The sequence below is a fragment of the Cyprinus carpio genome, chromosome B9 (genome assembly GCF_018340385.1).
Source record: "Cyprinus carpio isolate SPL01 chromosome B9, ASM1834038v1, whole genome shotgun sequence".
NCBI classification, from domain to species: Eukaryota; Metazoa; Chordata; class Actinopteri; order Cypriniformes; family Cyprinidae; genus Cyprinus; species Cyprinus carpio.
In genome coordinates this window covers 994,639-1,014,820 of record NC_056605.1, presented here as the reverse complement: position 1 = coordinate 1,014,820, position 20,182 = coordinate 994,639, and the positions used below count along the sequence as shown (strand labels likewise).

Below are 20,182 nucleotides of genomic sequence, written 5' to 3'. Positions count from 1 at the left end.
CAGCAAACACTCACCTCAGGCAGAGACACGATCGGCTCAAAGTGATCGTCGTCACTGTTGGGGCGTCTCATCATCACTGCCCTCCTCTTTCCTGGCTTCAATGGCTTGACTTTTTACTCCTTCCTTTTGTGTCCCGGGGCACTTCCAAGACTGAGGTCCCTGCACCCGACCATGAGAAAAGTATCATTCTGCAGAAAAAGAAACACATGACTGAAAATGACATACTCTACAATATCAATGCATGACAGCAAGCGCAATGATTAACATACTAGCACTCTGATAATACAATATCATATCAACTCGCACACTGTTCACTCACCAAAAAACAGACATTACTGTAGAAGCTTGTTTATGGGGTCACCTATTTAACAGCAATGTTTGAAATGCTCGATATCAGGTCACAAGCTTTTAGGAACAACATTGCTGAGTGCTTACAAGACCGGGTCCAAGAAAATACAGGATTTATCAATGCAGAAATGAGTACGTCTTCATGAAAACGGGTTCATCATTCACTTTTCATGAGATCATGGATTTAAAGCTGTGATTTGATTTCTTCTCTTAAAAAATTCTGATGTGTGTAGATCTTTAAAAACAAACAACGAACAAGACCTTATAATGTGCTTTAGGAAAGTTCTCAAGACAAAGATTAGAATACAGTATGCAGTAAAAGTACGGTTTATTACAGAACACAATCACTACACTCACACCTCACACGGCAACCAGTGTTTTCTGCTTAAGCACAGAATAAATGCAGAGCTGTATGATTGCGTCTGTGTTCTTAAAGAATACCATTGAGTTTGGGGAAAACAAACCAAAATGTAATGTGTAACAGTGTAAATATTAACCTCAGGACTCACATTGATGAGAGCAGCAAGCTCAAGAAAACCCTAAAAACCCTTGACTCTAAAGATGAGAGAATGAGTTTTAAGTTATATTCATGGGCCTTGATATGCCTTGTTTTAGACAGGAAAGCATTGGGTGGAGAGAGTGAGTGCTGTATGTCAGCACACTAGCCACGCCAGCAGAACGACAAATCTTTCATGAAGACATACTCACTATATAATCACATATTTACATGTTTAGTTGTTTTTTTGAGGATAACACTGAAAAATTTTGTCTTATCGCTCAACCCTATAAGACAGCTCAGTAGAAGGACCTGCACTGTTTCAATCTGAGAAATCAATGGCCCTTGAGCTGCTTCTGTCTAATGAATCAGACTGGTGAAGCGGGAAACACTAGGGACACAGGAAAACAGACTCACCTTTTTTGCCAAATGCAAATTCACCGGAACTCTTTGCAAGTTTCTGCAAATGAAAACCCACTCACAGATGGAAATCCAAAAGACGGGCCTGCAGGAGGAGAGACAGAAGTCAGGTCATTCAGCAGATGATCAGCTTGTTTGAATGAGTGTGGCTGATCCTCGCTCACTAACTCACAGCTCATGTGCTCTTATCCTGTGATCCCTCTCTGAACACAGCTTACAGATGATCCGTGTAACTGCTGAAAGGTCTGCATCATGGTTTATCATGCTGCTGTTCTGTACTGTCTAGGGATGCACGATATTATCGGACTGATATCGGAATCGGCCGATAATGGCTTTAAATGTAAATATCGGCATCGGCCCGATATGAAAAATGATTTCTAATTAAATTAAAAGTAAAATAGCCTACATTTAGACCGTTTCTGATTAAATAAAGCAGTAATTGATGTCATAAAATAATGAGTATGTTTTGATTTAAAGGTCAGAAGCTGTAGCTTACATGAAAAATAATCAAACATGACACTTGTAAATTAAATAGTTTTATATATACTGATTTATTCATTAACGTGTAGTGTTTTTTTTTTTTTTTTTAACAAATCAGCTCTAAAAGATTTTCTGAAATTTTTAAAACCCTTTTGCTTTAGACCATTTACAAATGTTACTTTTTTAAAATAAAATGTTATGGTAACCTTGCATCTTTCTGGGGGAAAAAATGCAGGGATTGATATACAGTTTATTAATAGTTATTTTCAAATCTCCAATATACTGTCATTATTAAAGAACTTCATTATTTAATTCTAACAAATAAGTTCGTTAAAGACTAACCAAAATCAAAAATACTTTGCTTATAATTTCCACACAGGATAGACTTGGTGTTGTTTCCAAACAAAAAGGAAATACAGGCCTATCGGTATCAGCATCGGCTATCGGCCAAAATCCAATATTGTGCATCCCTAGTACTGTCTATCTTCAGGGTAGAAACTGCCACATCCAATACCAATATTCTTCATTTGGTGTGCTCACATAAAATGACTACTTTTTTTGTAGTTGTTATTTTCCTTTTGTAAGTACTTTTCTAGATGTTATCCATGTTTTACATCCCAACGACATACAAGCAAACAACCAAATAAAGGATTTCAAGAAGAAGAAGAAGAAAAAAAACAAAAACACTTCCTACATAATATCTAAATCTTTTTTTTGTTATTTTTGGAGCAAAGTGTATTTTCGATGCTTCAGTAAATTCTAACGGACCCTCTGATGTCACATGGACTACTTTGAAGATGTTTTTATTACCTTTCTGGACGTGGACAGTATACCGTACATACATTCTCAATGGAGGGACAGAAAGCTCTCGGACTAAATCTAAAATATCTTATACTGTGTTCTGAAGATGAACGGAGATCTCACGGGTTTGGAACGACATGAGGGTGAGTCATTAATGACATAATTTTCATTTTTGGGTGAACTAACGCTTTAATGGCTGCATTTTGTTCTGCACCATGTAAAACAAATGGATTTGTATTTTGTTGTTTTCATATCTAAGATATTATAAGCTAGATGCAGCTTTTTTGGGTTCGCATTGAATGTTCTTTGACTTTTGTACATAAGTTGGTTTATAAATATAGACTGATCTGTTGAAAGCCGTTATTTTGAGCTAGATGGCCAAATATTCTTCTACTCAAATCTGACGTTGAAGGGGTGCATGCAACAGATCTGCCCACGGCGGCACATTCAAATACGATTTCCACAAAAAAAACCTGGTGAAAATAAATGCAGAACATGTTCACATAGGACATATTAACACAACTATATGCATGAAACCACTCAAAAAATGTGGGCACAAGTGGGCTAATCTTTCAGCGGCTGCACAACAACACTGACCTGTGAGAGACACAACAGAGAACTCTTACAATCCAAGACAAATTTCTTTATGTACTGAGTAAGAATATGTTCATGAGTTCTGTGACTAAGCATGAAAAAGATCTGCTTGTGATTACAATAAGGGCTGCATGCCTAATCATATACAGTTATTATCAGGATTTTCAGCTTGTCATGAATATTTGCCTGCTGGTTATTTATCCAGAAAAGTTTTTTTTGTTTGTTTTTTTTACATTAGGATATTGCCATTATCTTGCTTTGGCAGCAAGCCTCCATAGACGCTCATGGTTATGGGCCCCAGACGTCAAGAGTTTGATTCCTCCAATTACAGCTTTCCTCATTAAAATTGCCAAATTTTCTGCTCAGTTGTGTTAATTTTCCCAACCTGGCAACCATCCACACGTGCTGTTTACTGATACTAAATCCAAACATGAATCCAGACATGGATCTTGTAGCAAAGAGAATGCAGAAGTGCATTTATTCAGCAACCACAAAGCAAACATTTCACATGATTTGTAATCACTGGAATTAGGGTTTAACTGGCACTGACCTGTAGCTGTGCTGGAGTCGCTCTCTCACTGCTTCTCTTGGGGGAGAGGTCGATGGGACGACGGCTTCCCGTCAGCAGCTGGTGTGTCAGTGTGGCGGCTCCTCTGCTCCGGCGCCGCTCGTGTCCACTGCTGCTGCATCAAGGGGGAAGGCTCGGGCTTCACCTGTGTATCCTGAGCAGGACGTGAAGAACCGGTGCTGTGCTGCAGACCGGACTCACATCGATCACGCGTCACCTGTGCCTGCTGCAGCTTCTGGAGCTCAGTGCTGAAGTCGTCCAGTTTCTCGGCCTCCGCTTCGGAGTCGCTGCTGACGCCGCACAGGAAGGTGGGAGGCAGCAGGAGGCGTCTGGCTCTCTGCTCCTCGTCTGCCGTCGGCCGCTTCTCCCCGCACCAGAGTGACCTCCGAGTCTGCAAACACAAGCATCCCCATCACTACACACCGCTCTGAGAGAAGAGCAACATCACTGACCAGCAGACACGGAGCTCATTAGTGCTGCGTGATAGAGGTGCGTGTGATAACTGTTAGGATAATCTGACCTCAATATGCTGACCAGTGACACAGCTGATGCTCTGCATTACCCCACAGATCATTTATTACATCACTGTGAAACCCCTATTTGGAGTGGAAGCAGAAACAGGCTGTTTTCTGCCTGTGTCTTTAAATGCAAATGAGCTGATTCTCCCCGCCCCCTTCTCCAGAATACAGCTGTGCCATTACAGCTCATACGCTGCTAAAAACACCTGTTTTGGTTCTGATTATCATGTTTATCGTGCTGAAATCATGCGTGTTAAACTTCTGATATAGGGTTTTCTGAATCAAAAATGACGGTGCCGTGGGTATAAACTTACAGATTAAGGGGCAGTAATATTATAATGAGATCCCTTTGCCATGTCACTAAGAGAGTGAAATCTAACGCGCTCGGTTCTCTCAGACACTTGCAGAAAAAGGCTTGCCAAAACAAAGTTTCTGGGTTAACCTATTTCAGGTTTCCTGGGATAGCAGATGCACCAGCGACTTGATTAAAGCACTTAAAACCTGGAAAAGTCAGATTTCATGTCATGTCACCTTTTTAATATTTTTTCCTCTTTTATTCCATAATGGAGCATGCATCATGTGGTACACAAGCGTCGTGCCTGCTTCAACATCCCTCACGTTTACACTCCAAACAGAGCAGCATTTCTGACTGACTTTTTTTTTTAAACACTAGAGGAGGCAGGTGTTTATATATTTTGCCTGTGAGAAACATGTTCAGCTGAATGTTATTTAAGAGTGTGATATAATTAACTTATCAATAAATTTCAGTATTTTGTTCACGTACCCCAGTTTGAGAACCACTGGTCTAGAGCAACCTACCATGATCAGACGCTCCATCAGCTCCATCCGCATACAGCCTCCCCTTCAGATTCCTCACTGCGCTCTCAAAATCCTCATCTGAAAACAGCCGTGTGAGGTTAATCATCTCATCATCAGAAGATGTGAATACTGTTAAAGATTTGACAGTGAAAGTGTACAGAAGTGCAGCTTTGATAAACTACACTGGACTTCAGTCATTTGTTTAAATAGAGTGTGGATCTTACCATCGCTGTCTTCGTCGCTGATGTATCCTGGACGGTTCTTGTAACAGAAGAACGTGGGAGGAAGCATCAGTCTGGCGGCCAGCTCTGCTTGTTCTCTCGTTGGTTTAACCTCAAATACGATCTCATATATCATCACACACGTCCTGAGCGCTCTTCTCTGACGGGGAGTAAACTGAGCAATAAAACAAAAACTAGATTAACTAAAGCAACAACAACTGCTAAACAGATAGTTCATCCCAACATGAAAACCTGCAGTTCTACAGCTGTGTGACTGACAAATCTGACAGTTTCAATGTCACTGGGGTCCCAAACAACATCAGTCCCACTGGCTTTATACTGTGGTGGGAAACACAAACCCTGAGATGATCTCATTTTGTGCTCCACAGAAGGAATGGAGTCTGGGCTGAGTTTTTCATGTTTGGTGAACCATCTCTCTTGAAGTGCTCACCATGTTTAAGAAGCGCTTTCAAAAGCCAATCAGAGTCACTTCAAACCAACAAGACTAAAGTACTCTGAGCGAATGTTTTAAATCAGTAACTCTACAAAGACACACACATGCAAACACTCATGCTCTTCATCAAACCTACAGCTGTCATACGTCACTCATCAGTCAGCTCCTCACACATCAGTACAGACGGATAATCATGATTTAAACACATAGGAAAAACAAGAGTCGAGTGACACGCTGATGGGGAAGAAGAGTGAACGATGACTTTGGTTTCCTCTATATTTACTTGTGCTGGCAATACATTTACTGCAATATACAGGACAAAGGTCCATACAAACACTTCTCCCGGGATCTCTTCCAGGTTTCAAATACAGAAACCAAAGTTTGTGATTCAGATCGTGGATTGTGAGTTACAAGATCGTGTTATTTTGGGAAGATTACCCATCCCCTACTCAAAGGTTAAAGCAAAAAACAATTACAAAATCCTGAGCCTGAACTTTTTCCAGAGGGTTGAACACATATACAGGGTTATTTGGCAAACAAAAAAGAAAAGAAAATGATTTTCCTTGAAGCTAACTAGTAACGTATCTGCCATCGCCATTAGCCCTTGAAAGGCTCAGACTACAGATTATGGAGGGATATTTGAAACCGCAATAACAAGAAAGGCTACTCACTAGAATATGGAGCAAACAAATGTTGGCTACTGTATACAGGCCACCAGGGCACCATACAGACTTTATTAAAGAGTTTGCTGATTTTACATCCGAGTTAGTGCTGGCTGCAACTACAATAAAGTTGTAATTGTTGGTGATTTTAATATCCATGTTGATAATGAAAAAGATGCATTGGGATCAGCATTCATAGACATTCTGAACTCTATTGGGGTTAGACAACACGTCTCAGGACCTACTCATTGTCGAATTCATACTTAGATTTAATACTGTCACATGGAATTGATGTTGATGGTGTTGAAATTATGCAGCCAAGCGATGATATCTCAGATCATTATTTAGATTTGTGCAAACTTCATATAGCTAAAACTGTAAATTTCTTTTTTTGTTTCGATATATCGCCCAGCCTCACTACTACCACAAAAGACTGCTTTGTAAGTAATCTTCCTGATATATCCAAATTCATTAGCATATCCAAAACCTCAGAACAACTTGATGATGTAACAGAAACTATGGACTCTCTCTTTTCTAGCATTTTAAATACAGTTGCTCCTTTACGCTTAAGGAAGGTTAAGGAAAACATTCTGACACCGTGGTATAATGAGCACACTCGCACCCTAAAGAGAGCAGCCCGGAAAATGGAGCGCAGCTGGAGGGAAAACAAAACTAGAGGTATTTCGTATTGCTTGGAGGGAAAGTAACCTCTCCTACAGAAAAGCATTAAAACTAATAGATCTGATTACTTTTCGTCTCTTTTAGAAGAAAACAAACATAACCCCAGGTATTTATTCAATACAGTGGCTAAATTAACGAAAAATAAAGCATCAACAAGTGTTGACATTTCCTAACAGCACAGCAGTAATGACTTTATGAACTACTTTACTTCTAAAGTCGATACTATTAGAGATAAAATTGTAACCATCAGCTACAGTATCGCATCAGACAGTGCACTATAGATCCCCTGAGGAACAGTTCCACTCATTCTCTACTATAGGAGAGGAAGAATTGTATAAACTTGTTAAATCATCTAAACCAACAACATGGATGTTAGACCCTATTACATCTAAGCTCCTACAAAGAGGTGCTTCCAGAAGTCATAGATCCTCTTCTGACTATTATTAATTCCTCATTGTTATTAGAATATGTCCCCAAAACCTTCATACTGGCTGTTATTAAGCCTCTCATCAAAAAAACACAACTTGAATCTCCCTCTTCTGTCCAAGATACTAGAAAAGGTAATATCCTCACAATTATATTCCTTCTTAGAGAAAAATGGTATCTGTGAGGATTTCCAGTCAGGATTTAGACCGTATCATAGTACTGAGACTGCTCTCCTTAGAGTTACAAATGACCTCTTTTGTATAGATTACAAAACTTTGTTGGCATTAATGGAAGTGCATTAGCATGGTTTAAATCGTACTTATATGACCGCCATCAATTCACAGCAGTGAAAGAAGAGGTATCATATCAATCACAAATGCAGTATGGAGTACCTCAAGATGATACTCCGCTCTATATTACTTGGCGGTCCAGCGAAACTTACCAATTTGAAAAATGAATAATTTCTTACTGCTAAATTCTGAAAAAAACAGAGGTGTTAATTATAGGACCTAAAAACTCTGCATGTAATGACCTAGAATGCTGTCTAAGACTTGATGGCTGCTCTGTCAAGTCTTCGTCATCAGTTAGGAACCTAGGTGTGCTATTTGATAGCAACCTTTCCTTAGAAAGCCATGTTTCTAACCTTTGCAAAACTGCATTTTTCCATCTCAAAAATATATCTAAATTACGGCCTATGCTCTCAATGTAAAATACAGAAATGTTAATCCATGCGTTCATGACCTCAAGGTTAGATCATTGTAATGCTTTATTGGGTGGTTGTTCTGCACGCTTAGTAAACAAACTCCAGTTAGTCCAAAATGCAGCAGGTAGAGTTCTTACTAGAACCAGGAAGTATGACCATATTAGCCCGGTCCTGTCAACACTGCACTGGCTCCCTATCAAACATCGTATAGATTTTAAAATCTTGCTTATTACTTATAAAGCCCTGAATGGTTTAGCACCTCAGTATTTGAACGAGCTCTTGTTACATTATAGTCCTCCACGTCCGCATCCGTTCTCAAAACTCTGGCAATTTGATAATACCTAGAATATCAAAGTCAACTGCGGGCGGCAGATCCTTTTCCTATTTAGCGCCCAAACTTTGGAATAACCTACCTAACATTTTTCGGGAGGCAGACACACTCTTGCAGTTTAAATCTAGATTAAAGACCCATCTCTTTAACCTGGCTTACACATAGCACACTAATACGCTTCTAATATCCAAATCCATTAAAGGATTTTTAGGCTGCATTAATTAGGTAAACCGGAACCGGGAACACTTCCCATAACACCCGATGTACTTGCTACATCGTTAGAAGAATGGCATCTACGCTCATATTAGTCTGTTTCTCTCTTATTCCGAGGTCACCATAGCCACCAGATCCAGTCTGTATCCAAGTCAGAGGGTCACTACAGTCACCCGGATCCAGTACGTATCCAGTCCAGATGGTGGATCAGCTCCTAGAAAGGACCTCTACAGCCCTGAAAGACAGCGGAGACCAGGACTAGAGCCCCAGAGACAGATCCCCTGTAAAGACCTTGTCTCAGACCACAGGGAAACAGATGATTCTTCTGCACAATCTGACATTGCTGCAGCCAGGAATTGAACTGCTGGTTTCGTCTGGTCAGAGGAGAACTGGCCCCCCGACTGAGCCTGGTTTCTCCCAAGGTTTTTTCTCCATTCTGTCACTGATGGAGTTTTGGTTCCTTGCCGCTGTTGCCTCTGGCTTGCTTAGTTGGGGACACTTCATTTACTGCGATATTTGATTTGCATATTTCCTCTCAGACCTATTGGTTACCGTTGATAAAGTGAGAGATTTTAACATTCACATTGATAATACAAATGGTGTATTAGAACTTGATTTAACTGGCCTAATAAACTCTTTTGGAGTCAAGCAAAATGTCACCGGGCCAACTCATCATTTTAATTATACACTAGATTTAATTATAGCGCATGGAATTGATCTTACCGATATAGATATCGTACCTCAAAGTGATGATCTTACTGACCATCTCCTTGTTTCGTGCATTTTGCGTATTGATGATAATAACTATATGGCTTCGCATTATCGTCCGGGCAGAACTATTGTTCCAGCCACCAAAGACAGATTCACAAATAACCTGCCTGATTTATCTCAACTGCTCTGTGCACCCATAAATACACATGAACTAGATGAAATGACTGGCAACATGGGCACTATCTTCTCTAATACATTAGAAGCAGTTGCCCCCATCAAATTGAAAAAAGTTTAGAGAACAACTTACTGTGCCATGGTACAACAGTAATACCCACTCTCTTAAAGAAACTCGTAGTCTTGAGCTTAAATGGAGAAAAACTGGAAAAACAGTATGTCCAGCTATAGACAGGCTCTAAAAATTGCCAGGGCCGAGCATATCCACAAACTCATAGAAAATAACCAAAAAAAATCCAAGGTTTTTATTTAGCACGGTGGCTAGATTAACAAATAACCAGACGCCACCCGATCTAAATATTCCCTCACAGTTTAATAGTAATGACTTTTCACCGATAAAATAGATAACATCAGAAATACAATAACAAATGTAGATTCTAAAGTGTCTAACACTTCAGATTTATCCATCGCACCCAAAGATAAACTGCAGTACAATTATAGTACAGGAAGAGCTAAATAAACTTATCACTGCATCTAAACCAACAACATGCCTGTTAGATCCTGTACCCACTAAATTACTGAAAGAGTTGATACCTTTAGCAGAAGAACCGCTTCTCAATATTATTAAGTCGTCATTATCTTTAGGTCACATAACAAAACCATTTAAGCTGGGGGTTATTAAGCCTCTTATTAAGAAACCACAACTAGATCCTAGTGAACTGGGCAAATTACAGACCCATTTCAAATCTTCCATTTATGTCTACAATTTCAGAAAAAGTTGCGTCTGCTCAATTGTACTCTTTCCTGCAAAAAAAAAAAAAAGCTCTCTATGAAGAATTTCAGAAACTGCACTTGTTAAAATTACAAATGACTTGCTTCTTGCGTCAGACCAAGGCTGCATCTCATTGCTAGTTTTACTTGATCTTAGTGCTGCGTTCGACACCATAGATCACGACATACTCATAGATCAATTACAGAACTATACAGGTATCCAAGGGCAGGGTTTAAGATGTTTTAGATCCTACCTGTCCGATCACTACCACCGTGTTTATTTAAATGCGGAGTCATCTCATTTATCACCAGTAAAATATGGAGTGCCACAAGGATCTGTCCTAGGTCCTCTGCTATTTTCAATATACAATTTCCCCCTTGGTAATACTATTAGAAAAATATGGAATTTGTTTCCACTGTTAAAGCTGATGATACTCAACTATATATCTCAACAAGACCAGATGAAACTTCTAAATTATCTAAGCTAACAGAGTGTGTTTAAAACGTAAAAGATTGGATGACCAATAATTTTCTCCCATTAAATTCGGGTAAGACAGAGATATTACTTATTGGACCAAAAAAAAAAAAAAAAAAAAAAAAAAAAAAAAAAAAGTACACAGAATCTCGTAGATTACAATTTGCACCTAGACGGTTGTACTGTTACTCCCTCTACAGTCAAAAATATGGGTGTTATATTAGACCGCAACTTGTCTTTTGAAAATCATACTTCCCATGTTACAAAAACAGAAACACTGCCAAGCTACGAATCATGTTACCTGTTCCTGATGCAGAAAAGCTAGTTCATGCATTCATGACCTCTAGACTGGACTATTGTAATGCACTGCTAGGTGGTTGTCCTGCATCCTCAATAAACAAGCTACAGGTAGTTCAAAATGCAGCAGCTAGAGTCTTTACCAGGTCAAGAAAATATGATCATATTACCCCAATTTTACAGTCTCTGCACTGGCTACCTATTAAGATCCGCATCCATATTTTGATCATATTACAAAATATTATTACTTACTTATAAGGCCCTTAATGGTTTAGCTCCTGCGTACCTAACTAGTCTTCTACCACGCTACAATCCATCACGCTCCCTAAGGTCACAAAACGCTGGACTTTTGTTAGTACCTAGGATAGCAAAGTTCACTAAAGGAGGTAGAGCTTTTTCGTATTTGGCTCCCAAACTCTGGAATGGCCTTCCTGAAAATGTTCAGGGTTCAGACACACTCTCTCTGTTTAAAGGTAGATTAAAGACGTATCTCTTTAGCCAAGCATTCAAATAATGCATCTCATAATCTTGTACTGCAGTTATATCTGATCAAATGCACATTTTTATTCTTTAGCTTGGGTTAAACAAATTCATTTTACTTTGTTTGTTTCTCTGTTTTTGCTAGAATTTACACAAGCTCCAGTCTGGATCCAGAACACCTGAGAAGAGATGATGCCAACCCCTTAGAGGTCCTCAGATGATGCCAACCCTGAAACAACATACCGAACTACCAAATTTTGCTATAATTTTGATTGCATTATATAATAATTGCTGTTAATAGTGTTCATCATCTGTTTGATTAAGTCTTTAATTTAATTTTTCCGTACATTTCTTCCATATGTACATAAACTGACAGTCACCACTGATAAGCTACGACTAAATATTGTAGAAACTTTATTTTCTTTAAAGTTGCTTTGCAACGATTTGTATTGTAAAAAGCGCCATACAAATAACTTGAATTGAATTGTTGGTCTGTTGGCAGAAATAGCTCTACTTGTAAAGGAAAACATTGTCAGAAGAGTCAGCAGCTTACTACAATAGAGAAAAACTGCATGTATGATGTATTCCAGAGACAAAAATAGTCATAACTATATAGCCAAGACAGAAATACTTGGAAGAGCAAATTTCACATTTAAAGATGGGAAAAATCACCTTACAAGACACTCAATGCGGAGTACCTGAAGGACTTTTTGCTCTCCTCGGGCCCTGTCCCAAATGTAGCGGTATTCCTTTGAGTTCTTACTTTGGTTACGGAATGCCGCTTTGACTGTCGGGTAAAAGTCTGCTGTGGAGCTCGCCCCAGTGCAGGCTCAGCAGAAGTGCAGATCGAAGGCGCATAACAACCGCAAAAGGGGGCACTCGCAAGCACCCTTCTGAACGTTAAAATGACAAATGGGACACCCTACGGTCTCGTGGGCTTAACAGACACACACACACTGTGGTCATTGTAAGTCTGTAAGACCGCAAGTGCACATGAAGTGTTCCATTTGGGACAGGGCGTTTGAAGCCACTGGTGCACCCTAATTGTAAATTCTACTAAAAATTTCAAATAAATGAGTAAATGTTAGCACATTTCAGACCATGCAAATGTTTGGTTTGAGTAATGTCGGGTTATAACATCATTCAGCCAAGGTCAGGTCTCCCGGCTCATGCCAGTCAGTGAGAGCTCAATGTGCCACAGTAAATGGTGACCTGAAATACCTCGGGCTTCAAACTGGTTGGCTGAAGTGCAGGTCCAAAAGGCCATAGGATTATTTTTGAAAAGCCTAAAATCCAAACCTAAAAAATAATGTCATGTGTTAAAGTTTTTTTGCCATTTAGTTGAAGAACTTGAATCCATCTCAGAAACCGGGTGGATGAAAATCAGTCTATATACGATAAAAATATGGGCTTAAATAAGGCATCGGCAACATAGTGCAAGGATGTTTTACAGCAATAACCTACAAAATAAGAAAGTGTAGATTTCATTAAAAAAGTAAATAAACTAAATAGAACCTAAACCAGAGATGCACTTATCTCCAGCCTTGGTTGAACACACCTGAAGCAGCTAATCATAATCTTTAGGACTACTTGAACTGCAGGCAAGCGTTTCTGGAGCAAGGTTGGACAGCTGTGAGCTAAACACAGAGGTACAGTTTTATTCATAACTATGGGTCACAGAACATAGCTTACTTCTTGTTGGTATGCTGAAAGGAGTCCCAGCCGATGCCTGGCTGGTCACTGCTGGTCCAGAGGTTTTCAGTCTCGAGGCACCCGCTTCCTCATCTTCTGAACTGGAAATCACAGCCAGAGTTTTTTCTTTTGATGGCGAAGGGCTTCCAAAGATCTTCTGCACAGAGTCTGACCCAAAGACGAACTTTGGAGGAGAGACCACATTCTTGGTGTTTTGCGGTGTCTGATCCAGTTTAGGACTGCTTTCCTCAGAGAGACCAGTACGTTCTTTTGTTGTTTCCTCAAGTACAGCAACTGCAGCCTTGCCACAAAGTGTCTCCTGGGTGGAGGCAGGTTCTCTTTCAGAAAACGGGGTGAGTAGAGTGTCTTTTTCTTGTGCAGTCTTTGCCTCTTCAAAGATCTCACTGAAAGCATTTGCAGTTTCCTGCAGTTTGAATCTAACTGCCAGCTGTTCCACCTTGCCCTGACCCTCAGCAAAATCAAAGGCACTCCAGATCCATGCTTTCTCAGCTCCTTTCATGGGCTCGAGCTTCATATTGGAAGCAATCCAATGGTTTGCGCACAGTTTGAGGACCTGGTCCCGTCTCATCACGAGTCTGACACGCTTTGTTTCGTAGTGCTTTAGTATTTTAAGGTCTCCTATACCTCGTTCCTTCCACTGACTGAGATCTTTATCGTAGCGGTATAATTTGGCCCGGTGACTGAAAAGGACTTGCTCGTTCTCCTCTCCTGTTGAGACATCAACAAGATCAGGCAGTGGCACAACAGGCTCAAAGTACTGACCATCTCGCTCTTCCTCCTGCGACGCTTCTTGCTCATCATCTGTGCCAACAGAAGCCTGGCTCTGGTTTAGCTTAGATGGAGACTTAGAGGGACTGAGAATAGGCTGAAAACAGAAACTAAACCCTGTGGATGATTCGCCAAAGCGGAATAGATTTTTAGCTACTGGATCTGGCTGCGAAGGAGTATCACGCACAGTGGAGCTGCTATAGTCCTCGTGCACTTCCTCACGCAAATCGTAATTATCCCATTCTAAAGTGTGTGCGGTGCCCTCAGAGTCAAGCTTAACTACAACTGCAGAGGTACTACGACTTGTATCGCAAGTTTTCGTCATCCTTGTTTTGGGAAGTCAAGAATGATTTGAGGTCCTTAAGACCAGATTTCATTTCTTCAGCTTTCTGTATAAGATGGGCCATTCTGCCAGTGTTCACGAGCTTGTGAGGGGTCTGCAAGGGAATATCCAAAAGCAGTCGCTGACACTCCTCGAATTTCAGCTTGAATTCTTCTGCAAGCTCAGGTGTTTTAAATTTTGCCGCAAGTTGTTCTAATTTGGCATCTCCGTCTGAGAAGTCACTGGCCATCCACATCCAGGCTCGATCCGAGCCAGAGAGGGGCTTTAAGTTCATTGTGGTTGTGATCCAATGATTAGCACACACTTTCAACACCTGCTCTCTTCTCATAAGAACTCGCAGTCTCCCGTTCTGGTTATTCTTGAGCAGTTTTAGGTTGCCGAATCCTCTTTCTTTCCATTGGTTTGTTTCTGTATCAAATCTGAAGAGTTTGACATGCTGTGAATACAAGACTTTCTCATCTTCTTCGCCTGTAACAAGGTCGACCTTCTCTGGCATCTGAACAACAGGCTCAAACTGAATATTGTCATTCTCCTCAGTTTTGTACATTTCATCCTCTTGATCGACAGAGGTGTCGGCCTTGGGCCCAGAATGAAACCCTGTAAAGAGCTGCTCGCCAGCCCCTGCAAAGCCTTTGAAAGCGGGATCCTCCTGGCCAAACTGAAAACTGCTTCGTGACTTCGCCAAGTCAGCGAAACTAAAGGTGTCAGGCTTACCAGTAAAGAGAGGATTATTATCGTGACTATCAGCGTCTACAGACTGATCTGAGGAACTTGGGGCTGCCTCTTTCTCTTTCTCTTTGTGAAGCTCAGCAATGTTTTTGAGGAGGACAGATGCGGATCCATTTTGGGACTGTCCGTCTGATGGTTTTGCCTCAGATTCTGCAATGCCAAACTTAAATCCGCCAACAGGCGCAGGCATGGAAAACGAAAAAAAACTGGAACCGCCTGATGGCTTTTCAGCTTCAGTTGTGGAGGACTCAAACTTGAAGCCTTCTGAGGATGCTTTTTCCTTACTTGTGCCGAACTGAAAAGCAGGGCCTGGACTGAAATTGGCTTTAAATCCTGTTGCAGCAGGTTGGCTGCTAGAACTTCCAAAACTAAATGTAAAAGAGGAACTTGACGGTGCAGCAAAGGTCTTGTTTTTAAAAATTGGGTTTGCTTTCTGACATGAAACACAATGGTTAAATGAACCTTCGTTTCTTACAAGGCAATAGTCACAATCCCACTGTCCATCTTTTTTACCAAACATGGCAGTTAACCAACCTTGTGATGCTGCATTATTTTTGTTTGCTTTCTCAGGGGCTTTGCAAATAACACATTCAGTTGCTGAGGCTTCATTCCTCACTAGGCAGGAGTCACAGTCCCACTGACCCTCTTTCTTGGCAAACTGAGCACCAAATCCAGTGCCAAATGGGACTGCTGGAGCTGCTGACACTTTCTCCTGTTGTGGTGCATCAGCCTGACTTGTTTTCTTCTCAGCCTGAGCTCCAAAGCCAGCAGATGTCTCCACAGCATCCTTTGATCCAAACTTAAAAGAAACTGGTATTTGAGATCCAAACGTGAAGCCCTTCGAGCTGACATCAGTGCTGGTGTCGTTTTTAGCGGAATCTCCAGAAAGTCCAAAAGAAAACGATTTGGCAGCAGGAGCCGAGGCTTTGGGTTCCTCTACAGGTTTGACCTGTGCTGTAGAAGGAGCTGCACTGCCGCAGGCCGCGCACACCACAGACGTGGGAGCGTTTCTTACACAGCACACGTCACAGTCCCATTCACCCGCCTTCTTGGAAAACAGGGTTTTGAGATCCACTTCTTTGGATGAAACCTGAGGCTGTGGAGGTTTGCTTTCCTTTTCAATCTGTTGGCCTTGTGGGGATTCCGAAAGGAACTTTTGAGCCTCCTCAAATTTAACTTTAAACAGTGCCGCCTCGTCTGCGGTTTTAAAACGAATTGCCAACTGCTCAGTCTTTGGCATTTCATCTGCATAGTCCATAGCGTACCAGACCCAGGATTTGTCAGATCCAGCATTTGGTTTGAGAACCATGTCGGCAGTAATATAGTGATTGGCGCAGATTTTCAGAACCTGCTCCCTCCTCATTAACAGACGAACTTTCCCGGAGGTTTTGTGTTTGAGGATTTTGATACTGCCAATGCCCCTCTCTTTCCATTCTTTAGTTTCAGCGTCAAATCGGAAGAGTTTTGCTCTCTTGCAGAACATCTCCTCCTCCTCCTCCTCACCAGTCTTCACGTCGACCTTATCAGGTAGACGCACAATAGGCTCAAAATGAGGCCCATCCTCATCTTCTTCCACATGGGTGCTATCATTGTCACTTTCCACACGCTTCTCTTCCAGAGCCTCTGTATTCCCTAATGTGGTTTTGGTTCCACTTGTAAAGCTAAATCTTTGATCGGTGTTGCCAAAAATACTCATCTTGTTCTGAGCACCATCAGTGAATGAAAATCCTGCTGCATTTTTACTCCCAAAGGTAAAGACTTCGCTCTGGCTAGGCGTCTGGTCTTGGGTCTGGTGTTTCGGTTCTGACGGCACCTCCGCTTTGGGAGGAATATCTGATGTCAGAAGTCCCAAGAGGCTTTCACTGTTTTTCACCTGAGCAGAGGAGAAGGTGAAATCACCATCATTGGACTTGAAATTGGAGTTGAACTTGAACGCAGCTGATGCTGTTGTTGTTGGCCCGGCAGCTACTCCTCCAAAGTTGGGAACCTTAGCAGGTTCACCTGTGAACTGTGGCCCAAAACTCATCTTGGGGTCGACAGCCTTGCTTTCAGTGCTCCTGGATGGCTGCGTGGACGTAACGGCACATGGCTTAGTGAAATATCCAGGCTCTGGCAATGTTGGATTAACTGTGGGCTGAGGAACATTGTGACCATAATATTCCTCACTGTACGGGGAGAGTAAGGATGTAGCTGGTGACTCAAACCGGATGGGAGGACCGAAAACCTGCTCTTGAGGATACATGCATGCAGGTGTTGACTGTAGAGGTGGGGTGTGTGTTGATTGTTTGTAGGCATACATATGCTGACGTGGAGGAAGACGATTCATTCCATATACTGGGCCCTGCAGAGGCAAACAAACAATTCTTTGATATAGATTCTCTGCTTCGTTACAGTAGGGTAGAATATTTTGTGTTTACATGAAAATCCCTCCAGTACCTTTGTTGGTGTGACATTTGCAGCAGTTCGCAGAAGATACTGTGAATTATATGCTGGAGACTGGTTGTAGTACACAGAGGGACCTGTAGTAGCAACTGAAACAAATAAAAGGAATGGTTTAGGCATGTCTCAACTACTGTTTACACAAGTGGTTCTTTAGTTTGTTTGCACAAACAAAGCACATACATAGAAGAAAAACCTGCACAAGCCTCACTGGTTCTCACATCTACTGTGGGGGTACAATTTCAAATTTCAAACAAATACTGCTGATTTGGGTAAGTCATTGAACTGACCAGTGAGAGGAACACCGTGGAACGTCTGCGCTGCAGGAAACGTTTCCTGAAGTCCTTCTGCAGCATAGTTGTCTCGATACATCCTATATGAGGATGCTGTGGCATCTGAAGAGTTATGACGCAGGTCATGAACCTCATTCTGTGTGAGACAAAAAATATATATATATAAAATGAATTTCCAAACACTCGTTTTCAGCTGGTACTATAAGGCATATATTATAGCTTATTTTAAATTAATATTTTTGCCTTGTATGCCTTTATTAGGAGAGTAGAACAAGAGCAAGAGGGGCACAGGAGAGATAAAGACCTTGAGCTGGGACTGGAAGCTGTGCTAGATGCCAGAGCATTGCAGACAAGACCATTTAATTCAATATTCAATAAAGTAATGGGTTAATACAGCTTCAGTGTATGAGAATTTACCCTTACGATCCCTTTTGCTTGAGGTGGAAACCTTGTTAAATCACACTACATTAAATATTTTTTACTCTTTTTTTTAGAAAATGACTGATCATTTCAAAAGATAAGAGCCTCATTCCTCGGCTGGGATCGTGTAGAGCCCTTTGAAGCTGCATTTAACATGGATGATGACACAGGGGTTGAGGAATCGATCAGTAAATTTTTATTCTAGAAGTGAACTAATCCTTTAAAGTGATAAAAACATGAATTATTCAACAGAAGACATTAAAACAGACAGAAAAGTAACTATGCTTTTTAGAGCTTTAGCTAGAGTTGTCAAATGTAGTGGCACTGTTACTAAGGTGATTCTGAAATTATAAAAATGTGCTGATACCAGTGTTTCTGCAGCATTGGTAATACAGACTCAGTGTGCTCCCGCTGACAGCTAGGGCTGGGCGATATATCAAATACTAGCAATAATATCTGAATAATTTTGCAGACAATGTAAAATTTGGAAATATCAGGAATATCGAATATTTCAAGTTCAAGCATACTTTCCCAAAAGATCACGCTGAATGTCCAAAAAAGGAACATGTTACTGCGGACTGCTCTACGCGCCTCTACTACGAGAGCTTTCCATGAGAGCAGCTTGAGTATGACAGGTGTTTAGATTTATGATTGATGGATTAGATGTTAGATGTTTAAGTTTTCTTTTTGTTGTTATGAGATTTTAAGCAATCTGGCAACCATGCGCACGTGCTCACGTGTGTATATACACATACACACACACACACACACACACACACAGCTTCTCTTTTTTTTTTATAAAAAAAACTTATCCCAGTTTAATTATTTCCCCCAGTTGCATATTTAAATTGTGAATTACATGCACTAAAAAAGTTGACAGCATGCACTTTGTGTACAGTCGTGGCCAAAAGTTTTGAGAATTACATAAATATTCGTTTTCAAAAAGTTTGCTGCTAAACTGCTTTTAGATCTTTGTTTCAGTAGTTTCTGTGATGTACTGAAATATAATTACAAGCACTTCATAAGTTTCAAAGGCTTTTATCGACAATTACATGACATTTATGCAAAGAGTCAGTATTTGCAGTGTTGGCCCTTCTTTTTCAGGACCTCTGCAATTCGACTGGGCATGCTCTCTATCAACTTCTGGGCCAAATCCTGACTGATAGCAACCCATTCTTTCATGATAACTTCTTGGAGTTTGTCAGAATTAGTGGTTTTTTGTTTGTCCACCCGCCTCTTGAGGATTGACCACAAGTTCTCAATGGGATTAAGATCTGGGGAGTTTCCAGGCCATGGACCCAAAATTTCTTTTGCCTTATGGCATGGTGCTCCATCGTGCTGGAAAATGCATTGTTCTTCACCAAACTGTTGTTGGGTTGTTGGAAGAAGTTGCTGTTGGAGGGGTTTTGGTACCATTCTTTGGCTGTGTTTTTGGGCAGAATTGTGAGTGAGCCCACTCCCTTGGATGAGAAGCAACCCCACACATGAATGGTGTCAGGATGCTTTACTGTTGGCATGACACAGGACTGATGGTAGCGCTCACCTTTTCCTCTCCGGACAAGCCTTTTTCCAGATGCCCCAAACAATCGGAAAGGGGCTTCATCGGAGAATATGACTTTGCCCCAGTCCTCAGCAGTCCATTCACTATACTTTCTGCAGAAGATCAATCTGTCCCCTGATGTTTTTTTTTTTTGGAGAGAAGTGGCTTCTTTGCTGCCCTTCTTGTCACCAGGCCATCTCCCAAAAGTCTTGGCCTCACTGTGCGTGCAGATGCGCTCACACCTGCCTGCTGCCATTCCTGAGCAAGCTCTGCACTGGTGGCACTCCGATCCCG

General features: G+C 41.1%; 1 protein-coding gene across 1 annotated transcript in view; it reads right to left on the bottom strand.

The window, feature by feature from the left end:
* Nucleotides 1–3,742: 3,742 nt before the first annotated feature.
* The window catches only part of ranbp2 (RAN binding protein 2), a 32,325-nt gene continuing 15,885 nt past the window's right edge, over nucleotides 3,743–20,182 (bottom strand). The window contains 9 exon segments of the mRNA XM_042730544.1: nucleotides 3,743–4,098; nucleotides 5,045–5,122; nucleotides 5,269–5,396; nucleotides 5,398–5,440; nucleotides 12,865–12,942; nucleotides 13,336–14,438; nucleotides 14,440–17,537; nucleotides 17,633–17,727; nucleotides 17,926–18,064. Coding sequence (XP_042586478.1) covers nucleotides 3,950–4,098; nucleotides 5,045–5,122; nucleotides 5,269–5,396; nucleotides 5,398–5,440; nucleotides 12,865–12,942; nucleotides 13,336–14,438; nucleotides 14,440–17,537; nucleotides 17,633–17,727; nucleotides 17,926–18,064 — 4,911 coding nt within the window. The 3' untranslated portion in view covers nucleotides 3,743–3,949.